The 25,488-nt window shown below is 33.7% G+C and overlaps 1 protein-coding gene across 1 annotated transcript in view; it reads left to right on the top strand.

Annotated features, from left to right (window-relative positions):
* FBXL17 (F-box and leucine rich repeat protein 17) overlaps nucleotides 1–25,488 on the top strand; it is a 500,090-nt gene that overhangs the window by 41,952 nt on the left and 432,650 nt on the right. Inside the window, exon 4 of the mRNA XM_039245603.1 lies at nucleotides 11,012–11,143. Coding sequence (XP_039101534.1) covers nucleotides 11,012–11,143 — 132 coding nt within the window. The remainder of the gene's footprint in view (nucleotides 1–11,011; nucleotides 11,144–25,488) is intronic.

The raw sequence follows: 25,488 nt of genomic DNA, 5'->3' as shown, positions 1-25,488 counted from the left end.
GAGTCATACTTCTTAATTTTAAAACTTCTTATGAAGATATAGTTATCAAAACAGTCTGATACTAGTGTAAGAACAGACATAGAGACAAATGTAATAGAATTGTGAGTTCACTAAACCCTCACGTCTTTGGTCAATTGATTTTTTACCATAGTTCCAAGACCATCCAGTGGAGAAAGAACACTTTTCAAGAAAAAATGCTGGGAAAACTGGATGTCCACATACAAAGGAAAGAAATTAGACTTTTATACCATATACAGAAATTAAATGGGTCAGAGACCTGAACTTAAGAGCTGAAGCTCTAACACTCTGAAGAAATTCTAGGTGTATATCTTTATGACGTTGGAGTTGGTAATGATTTCTTAAATATGACACCAAAAGAGCAGGCAACAAATGTAAAAAAAAAAAAATCCAGATAAACTGGACATGATTAAAATGAAAAACTTTTGTGTTTCAATGGACATTGTCAAGAGAGTGAACAGGCAATCCACTTAATGGGAGAAAATATTTGCAAATCGTCTATCTGAAAAGGGTTTAATATCTAGAATATATAGAGGACTATTACAGCTCAACATCAACAGAAGCCCCCCCAAAACTCAACTGACCGGTGGGCAAAATGCTTGAATAGACCTTTATCCAAAGCGGAGATAAAAATGGCTAAGACACACATGAAAAGATGCTTAACATCATTAGCCATTAGAGAATTGGAAATCAGAACCACAATGAGATACCACTTTACACCTATTCTGATGTAAATAAGCCCAAACAACCTCCAAAAAACCCAAAATAACACAGTGTTGCTTTGTATTTGGAGAAATTGGAACTTTGTACATTGCTGGTTAGGAAGAATCTAAAATGGTGTACCTTGTGTAGAAAACAGTTTGGTGTTCTTCAGAAGATTAAACATGGAGTTAACATATGAGTCAGCAATTCCGCCCTGAAAATATAACCCAAATAATTGAAAACAGTGACTTAAATAGATAGTTGTTTATTAATTTTCATAGTAGCATTATTCATAATAGTAAAGGTGTGGAAACAACCCACATGTCTATTAAGAGATGAATGGGTAAACAAAAAATATATGTGTAATGGAATATTTTGTAGTCATGTAATAGAATGAAATGCTGACACATGTTACTGCATGAATGAACCTTGAAAACATAAACAAAGTTAAATAGGATGGATATAAAGAACAAATACAGTATTATATACCTAGAATAGACAAATTCATAGAGATGTAATGTAAATAGAGGTTTTCATGGGGTGGGGGAAGTTGGGAATGGGGACTTGTTGCTAAATGGGTAGAGCGTTGGGGTGCCTGGGTGGCTCAGTGGGTTAAGTGTCCAACTTCAGCTCAGGTCATGATCTCACCATTTCTGAGTTCAAGCCCCAGGTCAGGTTCTGTGCTTAAAGTTCAGAGCCTGGAGCCTGCTTCAGATTCTGTCTCCCTCTCTCTCTGCCCCTCCCCAGCTCATGCTCTTCTTGTCTTTCTCTCCCTCTCTCTCTCAAAAATAAATAAAAATTTAAAAAGTAAATAAACGAATGGGTAGAGCATTTGGAGTGATAATGTTTTGGAAGTAAAGTTTTGGTTGCATAACACTGAATGTAATTAATGTCACTAAATTATATATCTGAATATGACTAAAATGGCAATTTTTATATTCTGTACATTTTATCACAGTAGAGGAAAAAATGAAATATCTAAGTGTTTTTAGATTTAAAATTTCTGTAAATTAAGGAAAATGCCAATCTCCCCTATCTATCTTTACATGTTCCAATGATGTTCAGTCAGTTAGGGAATGAGCAGGTGTATATTAAGCATCTAGCATGGTCAGGTGCTGGTCATGTTTTCTAACTATATGTTCATGTTACATTTCTCCTTTGATTCACATCTACTCTATGAGATAGGTGATCCCTTTTTGTAGACGAGGAAGCATTTATAGTAAGTAATTTATTTGAGGTTGAAGTAATAAGTGACAGGACTGACACTCATATCCCCGGGTGTTTAGAGTTCATACTAAATCCACCCAGTTTGTTCCCTGTACTTTTCAGATGATATGGCACACATTTTACCATCATAATAGTGATTGATGTTTATAATAAGACTGAAAAACTAAACATCTTGAAAAGCCTTTTTAATCAAGATGTGCTGTGTTCATTTAAAGGATATTTTAGGTATTCTTTCTACATTAGCATCACAGTGGCAAAAGGAAGTAAGTATATATATTGGGTGCATTTCACATATGTTACACAATTTAATCTTCACAACAACACTGAGGTGGTATTTCAAGATGAAAAATGGAATTTCTTGTAAGTTTACTAAGTTGCCCAAGTTCACATAGCTAGGAAGGTATGGAGCCAATATTCTCTTTCACTTCTGCTTGATCTTTGAATCTTGTGATAACTAGAAATGTAGAGCCTTTATATAAATGTCAAGAGGCTTTTTTTTGGGGAAATTCATCTCTATAGCATTTCAAAAACATTCCCTTTCCATGGATCCTAATGAATAGTTTTCTAATAGCTTCCTTCTTTACCCATTAATAATGATATACAACATTTATTAAGCACTTTTATATGTCTTGCAGTATGATAATTGGCATTTCTTTGTTCATTGTCATTTTTAATCTTAACAACTCTGTGAGGTATAGGTAGGCTTTGTTATAATTCAGCATAAGCCTTATGTGCCTGAGAATGGCAGCTGGTCAGTTAACTGAAAATTAGTTAAATTATGGAATCATAAAAATCAGTGTGTATCATAAACATTTTAATTAAGCCATTTAAGTGTAATTCATTCGTGAGTTTTTTGATATAGGGTTAAGGCCTTTTTCTTGAATTAGAAATGGCTAGTTAGACTTTTGCCTTTCTTTGGTTCAACTATAACAATGATATCACCTCCATGATATTTAGTTTTTTTTTTTTTATTTGTTACAGGAACTTAAAACTACTAACAAAGGAATATGAATGTATCTTAATTTAGAAAGTGATCTTTCCAGTACAGATCCTGAGTTTACCATGGGATTATTTTCAGTGAACCTATTATAAATTGAAAAGACCCTAAGTCAGAAATGCGTTTAATACACGTAACTTACCTGACATCATAGCCTAGCTGACCTTAAACTTGCTGAGAACCTTTACATTAGCTTACATTTGGGCAAAATCATGTAACACAAAGTTTATTTTATTTTATTTTTATTTTTTAATTTTTTCAATGTTTATTTTTGAGAGAGAGGACAGAGCACAAGTGGGAGAGGGGCAGAGAGAGAAAGAAATAGAGAATCCTAAGTAGGCTCTAGGGTCTGAGCTGTCAGCACAGAGCCTGATGCGGGGCTCCAACCCACGAAGCGTGAGATCATGACCTGAGCCGAAGTCGGACACTTAACTGATTGAGCCACCTAGGCGTCCCTGGCTTTCTATGTTTTTAAAACGAAGTTGAAAAAATTTTAATCATAATACTTTCTTAGTTGAAACACTAGTTGTGACAAAAGTTTTTTTGTGTATTGGTGCTAAAACAGCAATTTTAATATGGATTGAATTTTACTCACTGTTCTCGTTTGCATGTGTATAAAAATTATAGAGGTGACACATTGGAAATGCAAACTAGAAGGAATAACCTTGCTTTTCTAGTGAAGGCAGCATATTTTAAAAATACTTTCTTAATACTTGTTTTGAGCAACTTTCATGTGACATTGGAAGACCTAATCTTGTTTTTATCCCACACCAGTTTTGTGGTTTCATTTGTCTAAATTCATTGTCCATTGAAGCATACTCTTCCTAAGGTGTTTGTTTTATTATAAAAATAACCTGGTAATAACAGATGGCTTCTTAAAACAAATTCTCTTTTATAAATTCTCAAGGGTAGTATGCAATATTTTAATTAAAATTTGAGATGCTAGAAAAATCACCTCCCAACATTTTATAGAAAAATTTAAAAAATACCTTTGGATGTTTTTGAGCAAATTTGTGAATAATCTTGAATAATTATTATAAAGAAGAAGAGAATCAAGGGCAATCTATTTTCTATTACCTTTATTTACTTTAGTGCATTTGAAGTTCTGATTACTGTCACATGTGAAAGTGAACCATAACTTAATGGGTGGATGGAGTAGCTTCTTTTTAGGTGATGGAGTGACCACCAGCACGCTTTTCATTAAACACTTTCCTTCAGGAAAAGTTGACTGCTGAGTGCCTTTTATATATTATTCTTCTTCCTGAGTTAGAGAGGAGTCTTCTATTACTATTCATATGACTTTTACCTTTCATAGGTATCCAGATATTGAACTGATATTGGTAAAAATTCAGAACCTCTTTTTTTTAAGAAAAATTTGTTTATTTTGAGAGCGTGCACGCGCTTAAACACACACACACACACACACACACACACACACACACACACACACACACACACACACACGGAAGCGGAGGAGTGGCAGAGAGAGAGGGAGAGAGAAAGAATCCTAAGCAGGCTCTGAGCTATTGGCTTGGAGACTGATGTGGGGCTTGAAATTACAAACTGTGAGATCATGACATGAGCCAAAACCAAGAACTGGGTGCTTTAACTGACTGAGCCACCCAGGTGCCCCAAAGTTCAGAACCTCTTACATGATAAACTTGGGTTCTATATCTTAGGTTACTAAGACCATTTACTTTAGAGAAGAGTGGGAGTTAGGATTGCACCTGATGTGGATGCCAGATACAAGTAGAAATAAAGGGCAGGTTGGGTGAGAATGGAGAGGTGTGGATGGAGCTAAAATTCCACAAGGTTGATAACCTTCATTACCTGGGAGGGCTCTCAGGCAGCAATTTTCCAGTATCCAACCAAGGTTAAGTGGTGATATTCACCTAGTCAACATCAATCAGATAGGTATTCTTATCTGGTGATGAGTAGTTATTTCAGTGTTCTTTGGTAAGGTAGGAAGTAATATGGAGATAATTTTGAGGTGTTTGTTGATCCTTTAGGTACTGATTTTTGCTGGGATAAGAATAATGGGGCTAGATTATTTACTTGATACAGGAGGAGATGGATTATAATTTAGGGTTTCCTATCCTGGGATTGGTTCTTATGGAGCTTCGAGTGGGTTTCCACTCTGGCAAATTGTTTTGCTGTGTTCACCTTTTGTCTCTCCAGTTTTCGGGACAGTGGTTTTTCTTGTAACCTCATTTCTGTAAGAAGAGTTGTTGATTTTTCAGTTAAGCTTTTTACTTGTTGTTAGCATGGTGTGGTGACTCTTTTAAAAAGTTTTTTTAATGTTTATTTTTGAGAGAGAGAGACGGAGTACAAGCGGAAGAGGGGCAGAGAGAGAGAGGGAGACACAGAATCCTAAGCATGCCCCAGGCTCTGAGCTGTTAGCACAGAACCTGACATGGGGCTTTAACTCACAAACCGTGAGATCATGACCTGAGCTGAAGTCGGACGTTTGACTGACTGAGCCACCTAGGCTCCCTAGAGTGGTGACTTCTGAGTTTCTTACCTGCTGGACTGGAAACTTCAGGCTGATTTTTCTCTTAAAGGCATTACTATTATAGTATGATGACTTTCATCTTGTTTATACTCAGTCTTATGCTTTAATATGGTAGATTTGTGGAAAGTCCAAGGTCTTTAACTTAAATAATCTAGAATAGGTCCTATACTGGGGCTTGGTTCTCACTCGATGGTACTACCTTTTCCACGTCTCATCTCGAAAGTCGTGCTCTTATCAAGGTCTCTCTATTTTGGTAGGTCCAGAGCTTTGATGTCTCTAGCTCTTTCTGAATAGAGAATTCTGTGTTTAGAAGAGTTATATACAGTTTCTATAGTTTTTAGATAGAGGACTAATTGTACTAAATTTAGGGCATGTTGACAGGAATATTCATACAGGTTGATGCCCTCTGAATGTTTTCCTATGGACAGTGGACAAGATGATTGCAGCATTGAGAGATCTGAACAACATTAGCAGAACTGGGAACTATACTGGGTAAAATGATTTATTCTCTGATGATTGGATGGTCTGGAACCTTAGGATATTTATGGTTGAGAAAATGGTGATTAGTTAATAGGCACTAATGTAAATGCAATCTTGCCTATTATGTCCAGTGATGATGTTTAAAATAGAACATCAGTTCCTGCAGTGAGACTAAATGACAGTGATTATCCCCTGAGGCACTCTTTTCTGGTGAGTTTCTGGGGCTCTCCTGCTGCTAATGTCTGTTGAAGCCCATGTTGCCTCTACTTCTGTGGAAAGTCACTTGTTTGTATAGAAAACCAAAAGACATTTGATAAGTCAAAATACAAGGTGATCAGCTTCAAACTCTTGCAGGCTGTAGCAGTATGACTTAGATGTGTTAACACGAGACTCTACCAACCTGTTTATAAAAACAGATGTCTAAAATCCTACCAGATACCTCATTCACTCCTTCTGTATTGATTAGTTTTTATTTTTCAGTGGTCCTGGTTTGTGCACTAAGTGTTGAGGCCTATTTAACTTCCTAGAATCTGAACAAATTAACAAGAGAGGGGACTAGGTACAGAAGAAAAATAACAAATCAACTATATTATTCAGAAAGGCTGGATTGGAGCGTATTGCTTAGAAATGGAGCTAAATGGATTTAACTCACCTCTGGAGATTGGCCAGCAGACCCACTCATCAACTAGGCCAGACCAGCAGAGTGGCCTTGCAAATATAAAAATGCATGCTTGTTTGCTGTGGGTACATTGTTTCCAGAAGGAAGAAGGATAGAAATGAGCTGAATATGTCCAGTGTATTCAATGCAAACTGGTCAGTGGAGGGACAAGGAATTTGACTAGTTGTACTTTCTCCAGAAGAAGGAAGCAATTCCCTTCCAAGCCTATATGTATTTTCTTGATTTATCCATTATAGACCATCTAGGCAGATTCCTTGTTACGGAAGATGAGGATTCAGCTTGCTTATCCTTCCCATCTCCTATTCATTTATACTCCCAACATAATTCTTCCATAATTTTGGTTAAGTATTCAGTATTTACATTTTATAATTATGTACCTGCCTTTTTTCTCTATAGAATTTTGTTATTCTTGAAATTAATGTCATTTCATCCCCTTTAGTTTACTGAGTTTTTATAATTTTTTAAATGTTTTCTATTTTATTTTTGAAAGAGAGAGACAGAGCATGAGTGGGGGAGACACAGAATCCAAAGCAGACTTCAGGCTCCAAACTGGCAGCACAGAGCCTGACGTGGGCCTCAAATTCACAAATTGTGAGATCCTGACCTGAACTGAAGTCAAACACTCAACTGATGGAGCCACCCAGGCACTCCACTTACTAAGTTTTTATAGTCTTAACATGAATGAAGTCAAAAGCTTTTCCACAGTTGCATTAGTATATGTATATGTAGATACTTAGTCAAATATATCTTCATATAGCAGATTTGCCTGGGAGAGTCTGTAGGCTCCACATTGGACTTCTTGTATGCAAGTGCTCTTGCATTAGTGGTTGTCGAAGTATTTCATTTTTTTTTTTAAATTTTTTTTTTAATGTTTTATTTATTTCTAGGAGAGAGAGAGAGAGTGAGCAGGGGAGGGTCAGAGAGAGAGGGAGTCACAGACTCTGAAACAGGCTCCAGGCTCCAAGCTGGCAGTCAGCACAGAGCCCGACGCGGGGCTCGAACCCACGAACCGCGAGATCATGACCCAAGCGAAAGCCGGACACCTAACCGACTAAGCCACCCAGGTGCCCCATGTCGAAGTATTTTAACCTTCACCATTATCCTTAAAATTTTCCTGATCTTGTGGTTATATTGGATATCTTGTGACCTAGATGTTACATCTTTCTCTTGGTGTATTCTTGTTTTGTAGGACACAGATTCTACTAGCTTCCTGGTAAGGAATATATAGGAGGTAGATCTTGGATGTCTGAAACTGTCTCTATTTATACTCACACTTAATTCATAGTCTCAATCCTGTGTATAGGATTCTAGGTTTGAAATACTTGTTTTTCAGAATTTGATGGCCTTGCTCTATTGCTTTTATTCAGTGTTGTCATTAAGAAATTTGATGCCTTCTTAATCCTAATCCTTTATATGAAATATATTTGTCAACGTAAGTCTGTAGAATCTGTTTTTATAACTTTTAATTCTGACATTTTATGGTGATTTGCCTTGTCATTGGTCTGTTTTTGTCATTTGTGTTGGACATTTTTCAGTCCAGAAGTCCATATTTTTAAATTCTGGAACATTTCATGGAATTATTTATTCAAATTTCTTCATTTTCATCTTATAAACTTTCCCGTCATCCCCACATTTTCTGGAGTGTGCTTTTGCTCTGAGCTATGCATAGTGTACCTCAGTCCAAATCCTCTGTTTTACTTACTCCAGTCTTTTGCTACTGTGGGAGAGTGGGCAAGGTCAGTCATGGGGAGGTGAAATGAGTGGTTAACCACTTCTTACGTACACTTTAAAGAATCCTGGTGTTTTTAATGCCAACCTTGCCCTCAGTGCCAGACATGTATGAGCCTATGAGGAGTTTTGTAGTGATTATCAAGTTGCTTTTCCACCTTCCCTATTGTTGGCTTTGGATTAGCTTTCTTAGATGTAAGTAATATGCCATTGTGCAGTTGTTCTAGAAATATATGTGCCTCTTTTATGCGTTATAAGATCTGGTAGTGAATGTAATGAATACTGATGAAAGAAATGGAATTTCATGATAGTTCCAACAGCAGTGATATTATATGAAATTGTCTTTGATTTCTGTTGTTTGCAAAATCACATGTACCACTAAACTTTGGTGATTTTTTTGTTTACATTAATAAGTGAAGCAAAGGCTGGAGTTCATTTAGAGTATAGTATGAAAATAAGAATGTACTCCTTTTTTCTCATCTGCTTCCCTGGAATCCCTGAAGTCTACCTGTGGACTCAATTTAGAATTCCTGAATTAACTGGAATGTGGTGGTATATGAGACCATAATCATGGTTTCCTATATTCATCCATTTTTCAGAGGCTTCTTTATATAAAGGCTTATTTATATATCAGCCTTTTTGTTCATTCAACAAATATTTACTAAGTATCAGCTGAGTTAAGCAGAAGACACTGGGCACCAGGGATAGTTAGTTAACAGGCAAACTTCTGTCTTCGTAGAGCTTACATTTCTAGTGGAAATGTTTATAGTGTGGCCTAGATTAAATAATATACTTTAACTGTGCATCTTGGAAAGTAATGGAATTCACATGTCTTAATTATAATATCATTACTTTACTTGAAACAAACTTTAAAGTTTTTTTATTAGTAAAATAACATTTAGTTTTAAAAACTAATGTGAGAAGATTGATAGGCAGAAAAAAATGCACCATTAAAACCTAGGTGTATATTTCAGTCTTTTTTTTTTTTAATGTTTTTATTCTTGAGAGAGTGTGTGTGTGTGTGTGTACACAGGGGAGGGGAAGAGAGAGAGGGAGGCACAGGAACTGAAGTTGGATGCTTGACTGATTGAGCCACCCAGGCACCCCCACTCTTTTCTATATACATATATACACATATGTATATTTAAATGTGTATAATTTGTTTACAGAAATTTAATTGGATTATATTTGAAAAACTTATGTAAAATTTTAATTTTTGCTTGTCAGGGGTTTACTTCAGTTTTAATGGCTGTATAATATTCAGTTCCATGAAAATACTAATTTGTATCTTTAGGTTGTTTTCCATATTTTACTATTTAAAAAAATCCCCTTTGCTAATTTCTTATAGCCAAATTTTACCAAAAACTTTTATGTAATTATTCTAACATTTTATATAAAAATTTATATTTATGGAAAAATTAAAATAATTTTACAGTGAACAGCCATATTCCCACTGCCTAGATTGTATAATTAACATCTTTTCTGTATATTTTTAAAGTTTTATTTTAATTCCAGTTAGTCAACATATAGCATTATATTAGTTTCAGGGGTACAATAGAGTAATTCGACACTTTCTTATATTACGTTGTGCTCATCATGACAAGTGCACTCCGTAACTCCCTAATCCTCATCACCATTTAACCCACCGCCCTATAATTAACTTTTAGTATGCTTACTTTATTATATAATCTAATTGTCTGTCCCTCTCTAGTTAAATTTTTGGCGAATATTTATAAGCTGAGTGATACATATTTCAGTTACACAAATTTTTTTCATTTATGCTAGGTTCGCCTCCAAGGAAACTTTTCAGTACCAATTTTTACTCTTACTAGTGGTATCATCACACTCTGAATCCTTGCTGACACTGAATTTTATTATTTAATGTAATTTTTATGTAATTTTTGATGTATAAGTTGTTACTAAAGGAAATTTCTTATTTTATCTCTAAAATGACTCTCTTCATATGTAATATTCATGAAACAGCATTCATTTGTAGTTTGATCATCTACACTGTTGCTTTTGAAAGGAAATGTGTATAATTTGTTCTAGATGATACTTAATGGTTTTAATGGGAACATTGTACCTGTTTGGTAACTATTTAAGGTACAGTTGGGATTTCAATCAGGAAATCAGTCCTTCTGTTTTCAGTTTATTCACTACGTGTGTAAATAAGTACTCTAAAATATTAGCTATAGCATATTCAGACTGTTTCCTTTTTCTCAGAGTAAATGACCTGGTGGAGAGAAATGATTCATTGGGATAGTCAGGAGTTGAAGTAGATCTAATGAATTAAATATTCTTTCACTCATTAGACCTTTGCCTTACTTCTTGGACCTTTGTTTTATTCCTTGAAACTGAGCTCCACCAGTGTAACAATATAATTGACTCAAGAGAAATACAGATGTAATTTTGAAGTGTTAAGAAATCTGGGTACCTTAGGTGGGCATGTAGTATGAGGTAATTGAAACAAGGAAGTAACTAGAAGATGAAGTTTACACAATACTGTTTTAAATTCTAGATTGCCTACATTCCGCTTTATTTTAAAAGTAGTTTATAAGCAATTATTTAACTCTAGTATGAGTACTCAAAAAATGATACGGGAATTCCACTAAGAAATATATTATCTTTGTTATTTTCTGAGCATTCAGCTAAATCTCTTTGTTTACAGCTGGGCTCAAAATGCAGAGAACTCAAAGATATTCATTTCGGCCAGTGTTACAAGATCTCAGATGAAGGCATGATCGTCATAGCTAAGGGCTGTCTGAAATTACAAAGAATATACATGCAGGAAAACAAATTAGTAAGTACTTGTTATAATCTTCGTGTTTTAAGATTTTGTTTCTAAACTTTGACTTCTTTATACCCTTGCTTATAAAATTTTATCTGCTTCTTTTGATGGTTTAGAGGCAAATACTACTTAAAAACAAGAATCCTCTCAAAACAGTGATTTTATAAATTGATTCTATAACTCTATAGGTGTTTGCATGTGCTACTATGTGCTAAAAATGCCTCATTAATGTGTGCTAATATGTTTTTGTCTAAGTTCTGACAATGAACTAATTCAGGTAAATTGGAAAAAATAAAATTTAGTTGCTAAACATAAGTATGTGGTTGTTGTTCCTTCTGATTCCCTGGGGATTGTAATAATTCTAGCTACAAGTTTTTTACTGTTCAGAAAGATGTATACATGTGAACTAGAACTTTTCACTTCATGTTAAAAATGAGGTTCAGTATAAAATAAGACAGATAATCTTTTTAGTTATGTAGATTTTGTATTTTAAGGACATACATAGGTACCTCACACTTAATATATCATATATATTGACAGCCATTTGTTTTCTTTTATTGAGATATAATTCACATACTATAAAATTTACTCTTTGAAAGTATTTTTAGTATATTCACAAAGTTGTGTTGCCATCATCACTAATTCTAGAATAATTTGATTACCCCCAAAGAACCTCTGTGCTAATTAGTTGTCACTTTCCATTCCACCCTTCCTCTAGCCCCTGGCACCTGGTAATCTACTTTCTGTCTCTGTGGATTTCCCTGTTCTAGGCATTTTATACAAATGGAATCACAAACTATGTGATATATTGTATCTGGCTTCTTTGACATAGCATGTTTTCAAGGTTCATTCATGTAGTAGCATATATCAGAGCTTCAATTTTTTTAATGGTTGAATAATACTCCAAACCTTTTCAATTTTGATTTGATAGGTGCTTGGTACAAGTTAACAGAAAAAGTTATCATTAGGGAGGAGCTAGTAGATTTCTCAAGGTTGAGAAATAGTATACTTTAAAATGTAGGCAAGGTGGTACTGAATATGTTGCATATTTACAAAGGAGACCCGCTATTTAATTGTATTCCTCAAATAAAGGGATGTTTTTGTTGCCCCGTGGGATTGGTTTACAGTATTTGATAAATATGTCTCATATTAACGTAAGTTTTAAAAGGTCTCTAGAACCATCAGCACTTCAAATGAAATAATGTACTTTAAAACAAGATTCCAGTTAGAAAAATCAAAACGCTATATGTTAAAAGGAAATGCTGTTTATCACCACAAGGAATTATATTTTCTTTTGAAATTATATAGTAAAAATCCTCCACATTTCTCTTTACATTTATTACAAATTTAATAATCTGTCTTAAAGCAGTTTGATCTTGTAGAATGAATAAGGTCTTCTGGGATAGAGAGAGTGAATTTTTTAAATCTGGCATGTACTCACTTGTATTGTGATTCTGGGGAAATTACTCAAGCTCCATGAACCTTCTCTGCAGATGGGGTTACTGCTAGTTTTCTTGCAGGTTGTAGCTCTGAGGACTAAATGGCATAATTTCCTTAAATTGTCTATTACAAACTCTGACCCATAAGAGGCACTAAAACTAATAGTTTTTATGAAATCCTGTCTGTATTTGTTGTCTGTTGGTTTCCACTTTACACTCAAGATAAATGAAAAGATGGTAAACCCAACTTGAGATTTTTATATTCTTCACATATTGGGAATATTTGTTGGGTGATTCATATTTGTTTTCTTGTTGAGTAAACACGTAGAAACATTTTTCTTGACACATTAACATTTTTAGTCTGTAGTTTCCCAAAGGAATTAACCGTATTTGTTTTGAAGTTTCTACTTACGTTCACATTTGCTTTTTCCATAATATTGTGTTTCATTAAAAATATTATATACTGAAATGATAAGGAAATCAATTTCGCATATTGTGTTATTCAGTAAACGTTTGATTTAATTGGAAATTTGAAGTAGTTTTGCTAATTTTTAAAGTTCAGTTCAATAAAGTTTCTTCAGTTCAAGGTTCTAGAAAAGGAAGCTTAGCATCATTTAATCTCTTCCTACTGGACAGTTGAATTATTGATAACTATCCTTCCATAGGAGCTTTGCCTTGTAGTTGTAGAATTTATGAAATAACGAGAAGTATTTGAATTCTTGCAAAGCTATAATTTTAAGTGATTCAGGTGTTTTCACTCTGAGAAACTCTTATTATAAGTCTTTTAACAAGACATTTTAAATGGGGTGAGTAGAAATAATACCAGTCTGTTTAAAGGCAAATTATATTTATATACTTGTATATTTTTATACAGTATATGTTTATAAAATTATTTATCCTGCATATGTAATTATAGTTAGGAAATGTCACTAAACATCACTAAATGGGACAGATTTTGTAAGCTAACAACTAATAGAGATACTTTGGAGAATGCTTTGTCTGAAAGGATGCCAATCGAATTTGACCTCTGCAGATATTGATCATTAATGAAATTATTTTGCTAATTCTCTTATTAAGTTGAATCTTCTCAAAAGACTATTAGAGCTTTGTTTATAGTCTAAAAAATAATCATAGCATAGTGTTTCTTTAAAAGTGTAAACTTTGCTGACTTGAAAATATCAAATTGATTGTTTTTATATATTGCCAGTATTTGAGTATACATTTTTTTTTCATATTGTATCTTGGCCTTTAGATGGCAGCATTGTCTTTGTATATTTCAGTGACATGGCTTTTGTGTCCTTGATATAACTATACAGGTATAATACTTGTACATAGTTTCTGCAGGTATTATGGTTTATTTTTAATTTTTGTCCTTTAGGTGGTTTTAATGGGAAAATTTCTTAAAATAATTTGAAATGTTAATCATATTTAGAAGTTACAAGATGAACTTGCTATTTTACACAAAATAGAAAGATATTTGCACCTTTTTATTTATGGCACTGGTTTAAGTAAAGTAAACTTTAGGGGAGGGGTTCCTGTGTTTATTGGAGGCAGTTTTATTCAGGTGGAAAGTGAGGAAAATGACTTTACATTTTAAGACTCACTGAGTTATGGTGAGGCAAAGAATTGAGGACTTCCATGTAAAATTTTCCTCAAAAGAGAGTGGCTTTCTGTTTTAGTTCTTTTTGAGTGAGACAGGTGTCATGCTCCTACACGATGTATTTTGTATTTGCTATGAAACTTGTCTAGATTTAGAAATAGATTTGAGGAATGCAACTATGGTGAGCTTCTAGCATATTGTATACAACTATCTCCCTTCTTCTAGTGATAGCTTTTGTATCACTTGTGTGCAGTACTGGCTACAAAGTTATTTTTAATTCATATTTAGTTAAATGTACAGTTAGTGATGATCTAGTCACCTCTTTAAGCATATTCTCTACGCTTCTTTACTCTTGTTGCTTCAGGTTCTGCTTCTTTACTCTTTGGCCAGCTTCTTACTCAGTTGTGACGAGGTTAGATGGATTATCTGTCCATTGTCATCCAACCTGATGCTTTAAAGTACTAGGACTTTATAATTTATTTAGAAAATAACTTCTATGTGAAGTCCTAGGGTTAGTGTATTTTATTTAGATCTGTTTGCATTGTGTTTATTTGATCTATTTTTTTTTTTTTCACACCTTCTATTCTTTAGAGTGCGCTGTGGTCCAGTACAGGGTGTCTGAATTACCAAGAAAGTAGTAATGTATTATGAATAGATTTTAAAAGTTTAAGGGAAGTGATAAATGTTTCCTGGTTAAAACTTGATGTCCTGAGAGTTAATTGTGAACTTTTAGTTTTTTCAATCTCCTGGTGAATTGTTATTTTATTTTATATGGCATAGAGTTCTTTGCTGCCATAACTTTTTAATAATGTTTTTATTGTTTTTCATTTTATTATTTTTTGGAGGCTTACATGTATGAAGTAGGACCTAAATTTACTTCTTCAGATCTCCTTCTAGTAGCATGGAAACATTTTAAGGGGTGATTGAAGCAAATGCCCTATTTGAGTTGAACTAAACTCAGTTCATACCTTGATCCTAAGGTTTCTTTCTTACTTACATGACTTGGGTAAGTTATCTTAATTTTTGTACTTTCTTTTCCTTGTTTATAGAAAGGATGTAATGCTACCTCAGACATGTTCTTATGAGCACTAAAAAGATTAAATGAGATTAAGAGGTAAAGTAGCAAATGTATTTTATGGTTCCCAAAATAGGAAATCTTCAGTAAAGTTTACTTCCTCTTCCTTCCAGAGTTTACTTTCTGGAATCTACCAATTTAAATTAGGGCTATCACCTACTATATTCCAATTCCACTCCTATTCACAGTCTATTTCCTACTTGCTGCTTGCTGTGATTTGAGGTTGTTGCAGCAGCTAAGTGAATACACTGGTAACCATGTTATCATCAACTGGGGTATGTGTGGTAAACATTTTCCTCAGAGTTTAAATAGCAGTAGCTAATTCAGCATTTATATTAAGGCTTGCATTTCCTGACTCTTTGCTTTTCAACTTAGAGTTAATGTATTAAGGGATTTGGTCCCGCTTTTAACTCCAAAATCCCCACTACATTTCTCATATCTTATTTCTCAAACGCACCCTGTGAAACGAGTTTACTTGTAATCCCAGATTTATATAATTTACATTTGTGAGGGATTCCCTATTCTAAATAATCATTTCATTCATTTCAACCTCCAGGACTCTTAGAGTAGATATTTGCCTTCATTGTCCTTTTCCCTCTTTTTTTTTTTTTTTTTTTTTTTACAAATAGTTTATTGTCAAGTTGGTTTCCATATAACTCCCAGTGCTCATCCCCACAGGTGCCCCTCTCCGTGCCCCTCCCCCCCCACATCCATCAGTCCTCAGTTTTTGTCAGCATTCAAGAGCCTCTCAAGGTTTGCCTCTCCCCCTTTCCCCAACTATTTCCCCCCTTCTTCTCCCCCATGGTCCTCCGTTAAGTTCCTCCTAATCCTCCTATACGTGCAAACATATGATATTTGTCCTTCTCTGCCTGACTTATTTTGCTCAGCATTGTCCTTTTCCCTCTTAATGGATGAGGCATTTACTTACACCTAGAGTGGTACTTTCCAGTAAACACTGGTGCACAAATGTGGCACTCCAAAAAAGTTGACCTAAAGATTCTAGGCTTTATCTTATTATTGAATGCTACATTTCAGGAATTTGCTGTCACTTGTTGATATTTAAAATTATTTTATAATTAAGTTTTTTATGGGTATTTATACTGTACCAGGCAGTGTGCAGTTTTACATAATTAGTCTTCAAAACCATCATATGAGGTAGTTTATTTTTATTCTATTCTACAGATGAGGAAATGGAGGTTAAGTAACAACAAATAGTGTCAGGGTCAAGATTCTAACCCAGATCTGTTAGATACCCAAACCTTTGTCCTCAAGCCCTTTCATGGATACATCACTGATGGAGCTAAGCTATTTGCCTTTTAAAACCATACAGTAATTTCTAAAAGACATTCTCCCCCTTTAAAACACTTACTGACAGGTACTGTGAGACATCAAAGGAAGAAGTTAATTATTAGCATGAGCAGAAGATCTTTTTGCTAGGATGATAACTGATTTCAGGGGAAGTACCAATGGAGACATACTGAAATCTTTTCTAGGAAAATTAGTGAAATTATCAAAGAAGAAAACTGTTTTCAAGATGGCATTTAATTTTCATCTTAATACTGTATGAATATGAGCATAGTTAAATTTAATAGTAGAAATACACTGTTTATTCAAAATTTTCTACTTTGCAAAAACATAGTATTTTTTTTTGTGAAACTTGGATTCAGTGGCTAATTACCATTTCATTTGTCCAGTAGATTTAATAGAAATTTGAATGAGTCAATGGACTGATAACCTTGTACTCTATTCCTTAGTATTGTTTCAGATGTTCATTCAGTTCATTTAATATTTGACTACCTATGTGCCAGACTCTATGAGAAGTGTTGAGAAATTAAGTTTTACTGCTAAAGGGAGGAGATTCTTGTCTAGTTATAAGTGCTATGGCAACACCAATAATAAGAGTAATTTATAATTGTACTATAAGTAGTAGGTGACATTTGAACTGAGTCCTCAATGATATATAGTAGTGTGATGATTATGATGCAGGTAAGCATTTTTGTTGGGGTATTTGCAATTGTGGGAAACAGCACTAACAAAGACAAGGCTTCGGAAAAATATGTGGAATGCTTCATATATGGTGGGTGTTAAAGTAAGATTAGTTGTATAGACAGAGTGGTGGGTGATGTGTTCATATTTGGGTTTGTAAAGGAGGATAGGGATCAGGATGAGACTTCTGAGTGTCATGCTGAAGGAATTTGTATGTCCCTAGGTAATGGGGACCGTATAGCATGGGATTTCAGCAAATGTGAAATGTGATCAGATTTTGAGGCTTTGTATTTTTTTTTATTTTGAGAAATTAAGAAAAGTATAGAATACTAGAAAGAGTAATAACATCTATATGCCCGTCATCTAGACATTGACAGTTGGTAAACATTTTCTTCACTTTGCTTCTTTTTTGAATTAGTAAAGCAAATAAACTTTGAGACTCTATTGTCTTGTACCCCATGTCATTCCTACTGTCTCCTAGAGACAACTACTATGATGACCTAAAATACTTTAAAAATTAAAAAAAAAAAAAAACTTTAACAGACATAATTGACACCATGAACAATACAGTATTGTTTAGTTTGTAGTCACATATAGTTTATATTTGATATCATATTGTTAAATGTCTGTTCTTACAAAGTATTTATCAGCCGAAAATGTGCATTTTTACTTTTTAAATTAATTTTTAAAAATATAATTTATTGCTGAATTACCTAACATATGTTGTATACAGGGTGGAATTTTTACTTTTTTAAGTTGTTTTTGAGATCTAGTGATAATGAATATGTAATTCATTCTTTGTAACTCTTAGTGTTCTATATGGATATATATCTCCTGTTTATCTATTCCTTACTGAAGTACACTTGTATCGCTTCCAGTGTTTTACTCTTATAGGCATTGTTGCAGATACAGTCCTTAAGTAAGTCTCCTGGGCTTATGCATGAGAATTTCTCTAGGGTCTATACCTAGAAATGTAATTTTAGGGAGCTAAGAAATGTAGATTTTCAAATTTTTAGTAGATCATGCCAAATTGCTCTTCATGAGCAATTAAAATCATGCTTTGCAGGTTTACCTTGTTGATGGATTATCAACTCTTTTGAGGGCAGGGAGTATATACTTATTATTTTATCCATCGCCCCTCATTTTGCACATAGTAGACATTCAATAAATGTTGGTTTAGTGACAAATGGGTTCCTACTAAATTGAACATACTTTTAAAATGTATTTTTCCAGGGGCACCTGGGTGGCTCATTTAGTTAAGCGTCTGACTCTTGATTTCGGCTTAGTTCATTATCTTGCAGTTCCTGGGTTAGAGTCCCATGAGCCTGCTTGGGAATTTCTCTCTCTGCCCCTCCCCCACTCATGCTCTGTCTCAAAAATAAATATGCTTTAAAATGTATTTTTCAAGTATTTTGGGAATGTGCTTCAAACAGAAGATAGATTTATGTATATAAATAAAAGCTTGAAAAATAGCTTCAAGAGTGAGTCAATAGTTTTCTGATTTTTTAAAATCTTTTTTTATGTTTGTTTATTTTGAGAAAGAGAGTGAGCAATTGCCAGCAGGAGAGGGGCAGAGAGGGGGGGGGAGGGAATCCCAAGCAGGGTCCATACTGTCAGCACAGAGCCTGATGTGGAACTCTGTCTGACGAACTGCAAGTTCATGATCCTAGCCAAGACCAAAAGTCAGATTCTTAACCAACTGAGCCAATCAGGCTCCCCTGATTTTTCAAATACGTAAATTTCTTTGATCTAGTTACTGTATTAATGATGCCATTCTTTGTGTATCAAATTTATCCAGCCATTGTCATTAATGTACTGAAGGTTATTTTCTAGGATGATGGTTTTTTAACAACATGCAGTTTTGAGCAACAACTAAATTATGATTTATATTCTTGTCAGAATTACATGGACTTGTATAGTTGTATACAAGTACCAATTAATAAAATTGGTTTTATTTTGTTCAATGGTATTTGAAGGACCAATTTTAATTAAAAGCAAAAGATATTTGTCAGACAAATAACTTGAAAAACAAAGTTAAAATATTATTTGGCATAGTTTTCAATCTGAAGAATAAGTAAATTTTTGCTCATTATATACTGTTTGCTAAAACTTACCCTGTATCTTTTTAATCTATTGGTATCTTTTTTGTGTGGATATCCTTTTTTATGTTTTTTAAAAATGATTCTTTTTAAAAATTAAAAAAAATTTCTATTAAGTTTTTAATTTTAATTCCACTGTAGTTGGCATACAATGTTATATTGGTTTTCAGGTATACGATAACAGTGATTAAACAATTCTGTACATTTCTCAGTGTCATCCTGGTAAGTGTACTTCTTTGGGTATCTTTATTTTGGTAAGAACATTAAATGAGTTGTATTATGTCATTTGAAAGGTATACAAAACTATAAAGAGTGTGTGTGTGTGTGTGTGTGTGTGTGTGGTTTTGTGTGTGTATGTGTGTGTGTTTTCTTCCCCTGTGTCCCAGTGTGGCATGGAGGCAGACAGTGACTTGGGTAATACCTAAATAATTTTTCTTTGGAATGTAGTAATTTTTTTTTTTTTTACCCAGCATGTTTACTTGCCTAATTGTATTAGTTTAGTAATATTAAAATTAGTTCACAAACTTGGGACTTAGGACTGATCATAGGAAAGCTCAAGTGCAAATAGCTCTCAGGAGGAAGCTAGCCTATTATTAACTCCAATACAGATATGTCAGTGTTGACAACACAGAATTTTTTATGGTTAAAACTAGGAGACTCCAAATGGTATTTATATATTCTTAAAAAGTTTTTTTGGGTGATATTCTAGATTGCTAAAAATGTCCAACTTGTTTTGGGTTTAAAATTTATAGCTGGTAGGTTATTTCTAGTCTTGCAGTTCTTTTGCTGGTGTTATTTTTCACTTATATATTTTATAGTTTAGATATTGCCTTTTCTGTTGAAGAAGTAATTTTTGTTTACTGTCTTTTGGCACTGCATATTTAAAAAATCAGAAAGATTTAGAGCAAATCAAATTATCTCTCAGATATAAGTGTGAGAGTGCTGTCTAGGGCTTTGTGCTCAAGTGTTGGTAACAGGAGATAGTGGATTGAGATAAAGAGCCTAGTCATTAGACTTAGTAAATAGAAATTTTACAGTGTTGGATGGTGGTGGGATGCTGGGAGTACATTAATTCTGTCATTTATGAGCACATATTCTCAGCAACCTTTCTAGACTCTCAGTCAACAAGTAAGATGTATTGTTTGGATCTAGGGAGAAGTTTTGGCTTATGTGTTTTTTTCCACAGTAATAAGATGCTTGGGTCTTAGGATATCCAAGACTTAATCCCAGTTATTATTTTAGTTGTTAAGCTTAAGAGGAAAAGAATAATGTTTTGTTTGTTTTTTTAAGTTTGCCTTTTTGAATATTGTTTACACACTATAGTTGAATCTGGCTACCAGGTGACAGGATGTATCTTTTCTAGCATTTTCTTACAGTTATTATCAAAAAGATAAGTTGCCATGAAAGTGCTATGCCACTTGGGCTTTCACCAAGTGATCCTTCTTCAGTCAAAAGGTGTACCGGTTGTGCTTCTGTCTAGGTAACTTGTGTCATGAGTACTGTTCCTATTTCTGCTACAGACTTTGCTTGTTCATATTGCATAGATTGTCTTCCTTTGTTGTCTTTCTTAAAGTTTTTGATAAAAGTCTAAACATGAAGTTGCCTCCTGGGCACAAGGACGGATTGTCCTGAGAGCGTTGGGGTAAATTCTTTGCCTGGGACTGTGCCCTCCGGTTTTCAGTAGTTGAGAACTTAAAAAGCCAGTTGAAGTCTGTACTATTTTGATATTTACTTACTTTTAAATTCTATTATTGCATCTTACTTATGTATTCATATCAAATTTAGGTCGCAGAAAAGACCAACATGGTATTTTTGTCTAGTAGTTACTGTACTTCACTATTTTTGGTTTTAAAATATGATAGAAGTGGATTACTTCAGAAGAGTTCTTGGGGTAGAAAATTTATAGTATCTCTTGCCAGGTTTTTATGGAACTGACTGTTTTTGATTTAGGCATAAAATCTAGGTGTTTACATTCACTCTAAGATGATATAAAAATGGATATATTAAGAATATGGAATTCAAAGAAAACTAGTTACAAATAAGAGTCCTAATTGAACTACACTTGGGTGATTAGTAAATTTTTTTCTTCTTATTGAGTACATCTTTGAAAAAATAAAGAGGAAGGCATTTATTTATATCTAGTGTTCTTTACATGCCTATCTCAATACCTACAGATTATAAAATTATTTGCATGATGTTATGCTGGCTCTTCATTTTGACTTATCTGAGAACATGGTAGAGTTAGGTTAAGTTTTGATTTATAGATTCTCTGAGTGGGGAGTTAAATAGTATTTCTATGACTTTTTACTAAGTCATATTTGAATATAATTTTGAAGAGCTTGATATTTCATATGTCTTAAGTTGTTGCAGGATATAGTTTTGTAAACACATGTACATACAACTCTACCATTGATATATTAATAATTTTTTTCTCATTATATATAGTTGTAGCCAGTTCTATTATGTGATCTAGTATACATTCCATAAATTAAAGTTGTTTTAGGCTTATGAGTGAAGAGCTTAATGGAAAACAGTGTGAAAGGTAATTGACTGAATTCCAAAGATTGACCTTTTATTTTTCACATCCACAATCCAGGAATGCTCTTGATAAAATACTATTTCTCATTTCAGAAATCATTACTACCTCCACAGGTTTCTCTAGTTACAGGTTTCTCTAGTTACTAGTCTCTTCTCATTATATTCTCAACTTAATTCATTTATTCTTCTGTTTGTATTCTCATCTTCCTTCTAATATTTGTTCAATACCTTCAAGCTCAGCTAAATATATTTTGTCAAACTTTAAGAATTTCACATTTATTACTTTCCCATATACTATCAGCTTTTCCTGTACTTCATAATTTTTTATTAACCCATTGAAACCTTGTTGTAGGTTTTAAGATACTTAGTTTAGTCATGTAAGCTCCTTGTAAACGGGGGTGATAATGTCTTTTTGAAAACATGTAGTGAAGTATCAGACTACATCTGTCAGTGTTTTGGCTATTTAAATAAATATTAAGAGTTCTTAAACATTAAAGATCTTCTCTGTAAAAATTGTACGTTTTTGAAAAGAGCTGTTAGTGAAAATGAACCATTTTATGCTCAAGTCTTTGATTTCTGAAAGATTACTTTTGTGACAAGAAAGTAAGCTATTAAAACTTAACATTTTCTATGAAACACAGGTCAGTAACTTTAAAGATGATCATTTATACTTTGGTATATACATATAGTATATCTTTCAGTACATAGGGTTAAATTTTATTAGCGACTGAATTGGCAAAATCAGTTTTATTCTGTGGCAGTGTTAAGTGATTCTTTATTAGGTTTATATCAGAAGAATGGGAGTGATAACTTGAGGAAGGAGAATCCCAAAGAAGTCTACCCTCTTCAAGAATTAAGTAGTTTTTAGGAGATGATTTCTTAAAAGTGAAGATTGAAAGCTGTATCTTTAAATTTTTTTATTGCAAATGTCATTTCTTGATTTACATTCCACTGAGAATATTTGACTTTAGTACTTTCACTGATGCATTTTTTCCTGCTTTCTGACAACTCTAACAAAAAATCTCTCCCAAGACTGCTAAGAATTCTTTTTTTTTCCTTTTATCAACCTTTAGTCGCTTGAATCTTGAGAAAATAAAAGTTATCGAGTTGTTTCTGTAAATGAGTATGTTTAAATGAGCTTGATTTTATTGCTACAATTACTGGTAGATTAAATATAATATTTGATGCATATCTTGGTTGCTTGATACCAACTTAAATGCAGTAAGTAAATCTGGTGTTAAATTTAGTTAGAACACTGATACTGCATGCTTTGAGAGTAATATACTGTGCAGAAATGACATTGATATGTGTTCTTTTAAAAATACTTTCTGTAAAAGTCGTGGTTCTTAATTTCATAAATTGATTCCATTTATATTATTGCCTTTTGGCTCTTTAAAATGTTCTAATGGTTTTATAGAATCCAAAATTGGGAAAAGAATACCCAAAATTAGAAGCATAAATAGGCATCTAATTAGAATAATGCAGTTTGTTTCTTTCTTTTCTTGGAGGTGTAAGTGGCATTTAGAAGACCTAAGGAAAAAAACTGGGCAAGTATTTGTTCAGCCACCTGTATTTTAACCTTGGATTAAGTTGTGTTTTTTCATTCTAGAAGTGATATCTCTTTCTAGTATACCTAAATGGCTTTTGTCTGTAAAGTAAGTCCAAGCATATAGAAATCCATTTTTTCATATATATATGTGTGTGTGTGTATATATATATATATACACGTATATATATGTGTGTGTGTATATACATTCATCTTTTTTGTAAATAAAAGTCTATATAAACTGGTCACATTTTTCTAATATACTTTATATTATGATTTTTTTTATTATAGAGTCAAGAACAGTTTTTTTTTTTTTTTTTTTTGAGTTAAAGTACTTGTGCTGACTGCTGATCAGTATAATAATAGGAGGTATTTCACATGTAGTCTTTTCCATAGTGGGAAATTGTTTTCTTTTTGTTTTTTAAATGTTTTATTTATTTTTGAGAGAGAGAGAGAGAGAGCATGAGCAGGGGAGGGTCAGAGAGAGAGGGAGACACAGAATCCAAAGACAGGCTCCAGGCTCTGAGCTAGCTGTCAGCACAGAGCCCGACGTGGGGCTCGAACCCACGAACTGTGAGCTCATGACCTGAGCTGAAGTCGGACGCTTAATCGACTGAGCCACCCAGGTACCCCAAATTATTTTCATTCTACTGGATGCATTTCCCTAGTGTCACAGGTTAATCCTTTAGGTGTTTGTGCCTTTCCCTTTTCTTTCTATTAAAGTATACTTTAGCTGTTGAGGAAAGTAATTTCTTTCATTTATTACAGTCAACTTGTAATCACCTCAGTACTTAACTCTCATCCTTGAGATTCTGTATTTGTACATGTCTAAGGTTAATTATTCATTTGTCTTAATGCTTTATAATATTAAAGGTAAATTAGATTTGTCTGCATGTCTTATTGATAATGCACTTCCTTCTCCTGAACCTACTTTTAAAAGTAAGAGAACTCAGGTTTCTTAAAAAACAATGATAATGACTTAACCTTGAAAGTGATCTTAGAAGGCCCCCAAACCTACTTCCTACAAATTCCTATATTGCATGCCTGATAATGAGTTGTCCATCATTGTGCATCTGTGTTGAGAGGGTTATTTATTGATGAATATCAAGAACCCATGCAAAATTTTAATAACAGTTGAAAAATTATTAATAGTATTATTCCAAAATGATATTTGATGAGATTTTTCTTATTTCTAGCATTTAGGTTATTAACTAAATCTTTTTTTAAAAAAGATTACATAAACTCAGCACATTATTTGAACAAGACTAGAGAAGCTTATTCTCACATCAAATTAGTATGAGAATCTGTAATTTAACAGCTGAAATCATCACCTTTTGTGAATATGTGCACTGTTTTAGAAGACCTTTCCTTTTTTAGGTGGTGTATGGCAATACTCATTAAGTGTGGTTCCCGTAAAATTTCTGTGGTTTCATTTACTATTAACATGCTCTTTGGCAGCTGGCCTTTACTAATCTCACACCATGGGCTTGAAACTTTTTCCTTAAAGCTTTATAGTTGAATTACAATACATTGTGTCCTTTATTTTCTTCTGGAAAAGGATTTAAACAAACTTTGTATTGCACTTGTTGAATATGTATTTCATAGTAACCACCATGAAGTTTGCAGCATTTAAGAAGATGAAGAAGCAAAGATAAAAGATACACATTCAAGAAGGCTTGGTTTCACAGTTGCTGCATAATCCTTTCTGCTGTCATTGGTACCCTAACCCTGTACCTACCAGAACAAAAGAAACTGAATTGGAAATTGTGGGAGCTGGGGAACATTCAGTTGGCAGCCCATCGCATGGCCCATAGGCGTTGTCAGGTCTCAGTTTGATGCCCTTTATTCTTTCTGACAGATGTGAGGTAGGGTCTATGAGGGGGAAGTCATTACTAGAGAGAGGGCAGTGTCAGATCAAAAGTAACCAGTGATCAAACAAGGTAAAGGGCTGTGGAAAATAGGCTCTCTTTCTGGCCTCAACACCTGCCTGATCACTGAAGGGAATAGTCCTTATGTGTCAGGGAAAGTTGATTTTCTTTGATGTACAGTGAATTAGAAGTCGAAATGGAAGCTT

This window comes from Hyaena hyaena, unplaced genomic scaffold, assembly GCF_003009895.1.
Source record: "Hyaena hyaena isolate Hyena2069 unplaced genomic scaffold, ASM300989v1 scaffold_264, whole genome shotgun sequence".
Lineage (NCBI taxonomy): Eukaryota > Metazoa > Chordata > Mammalia > Carnivora > Hyaenidae > Hyaena > Hyaena hyaena.
The sequence above is the reverse complement of the archived record's forward strand: the minus strand, read 5'-3'. Positions and strand labels throughout refer to the sequence as shown.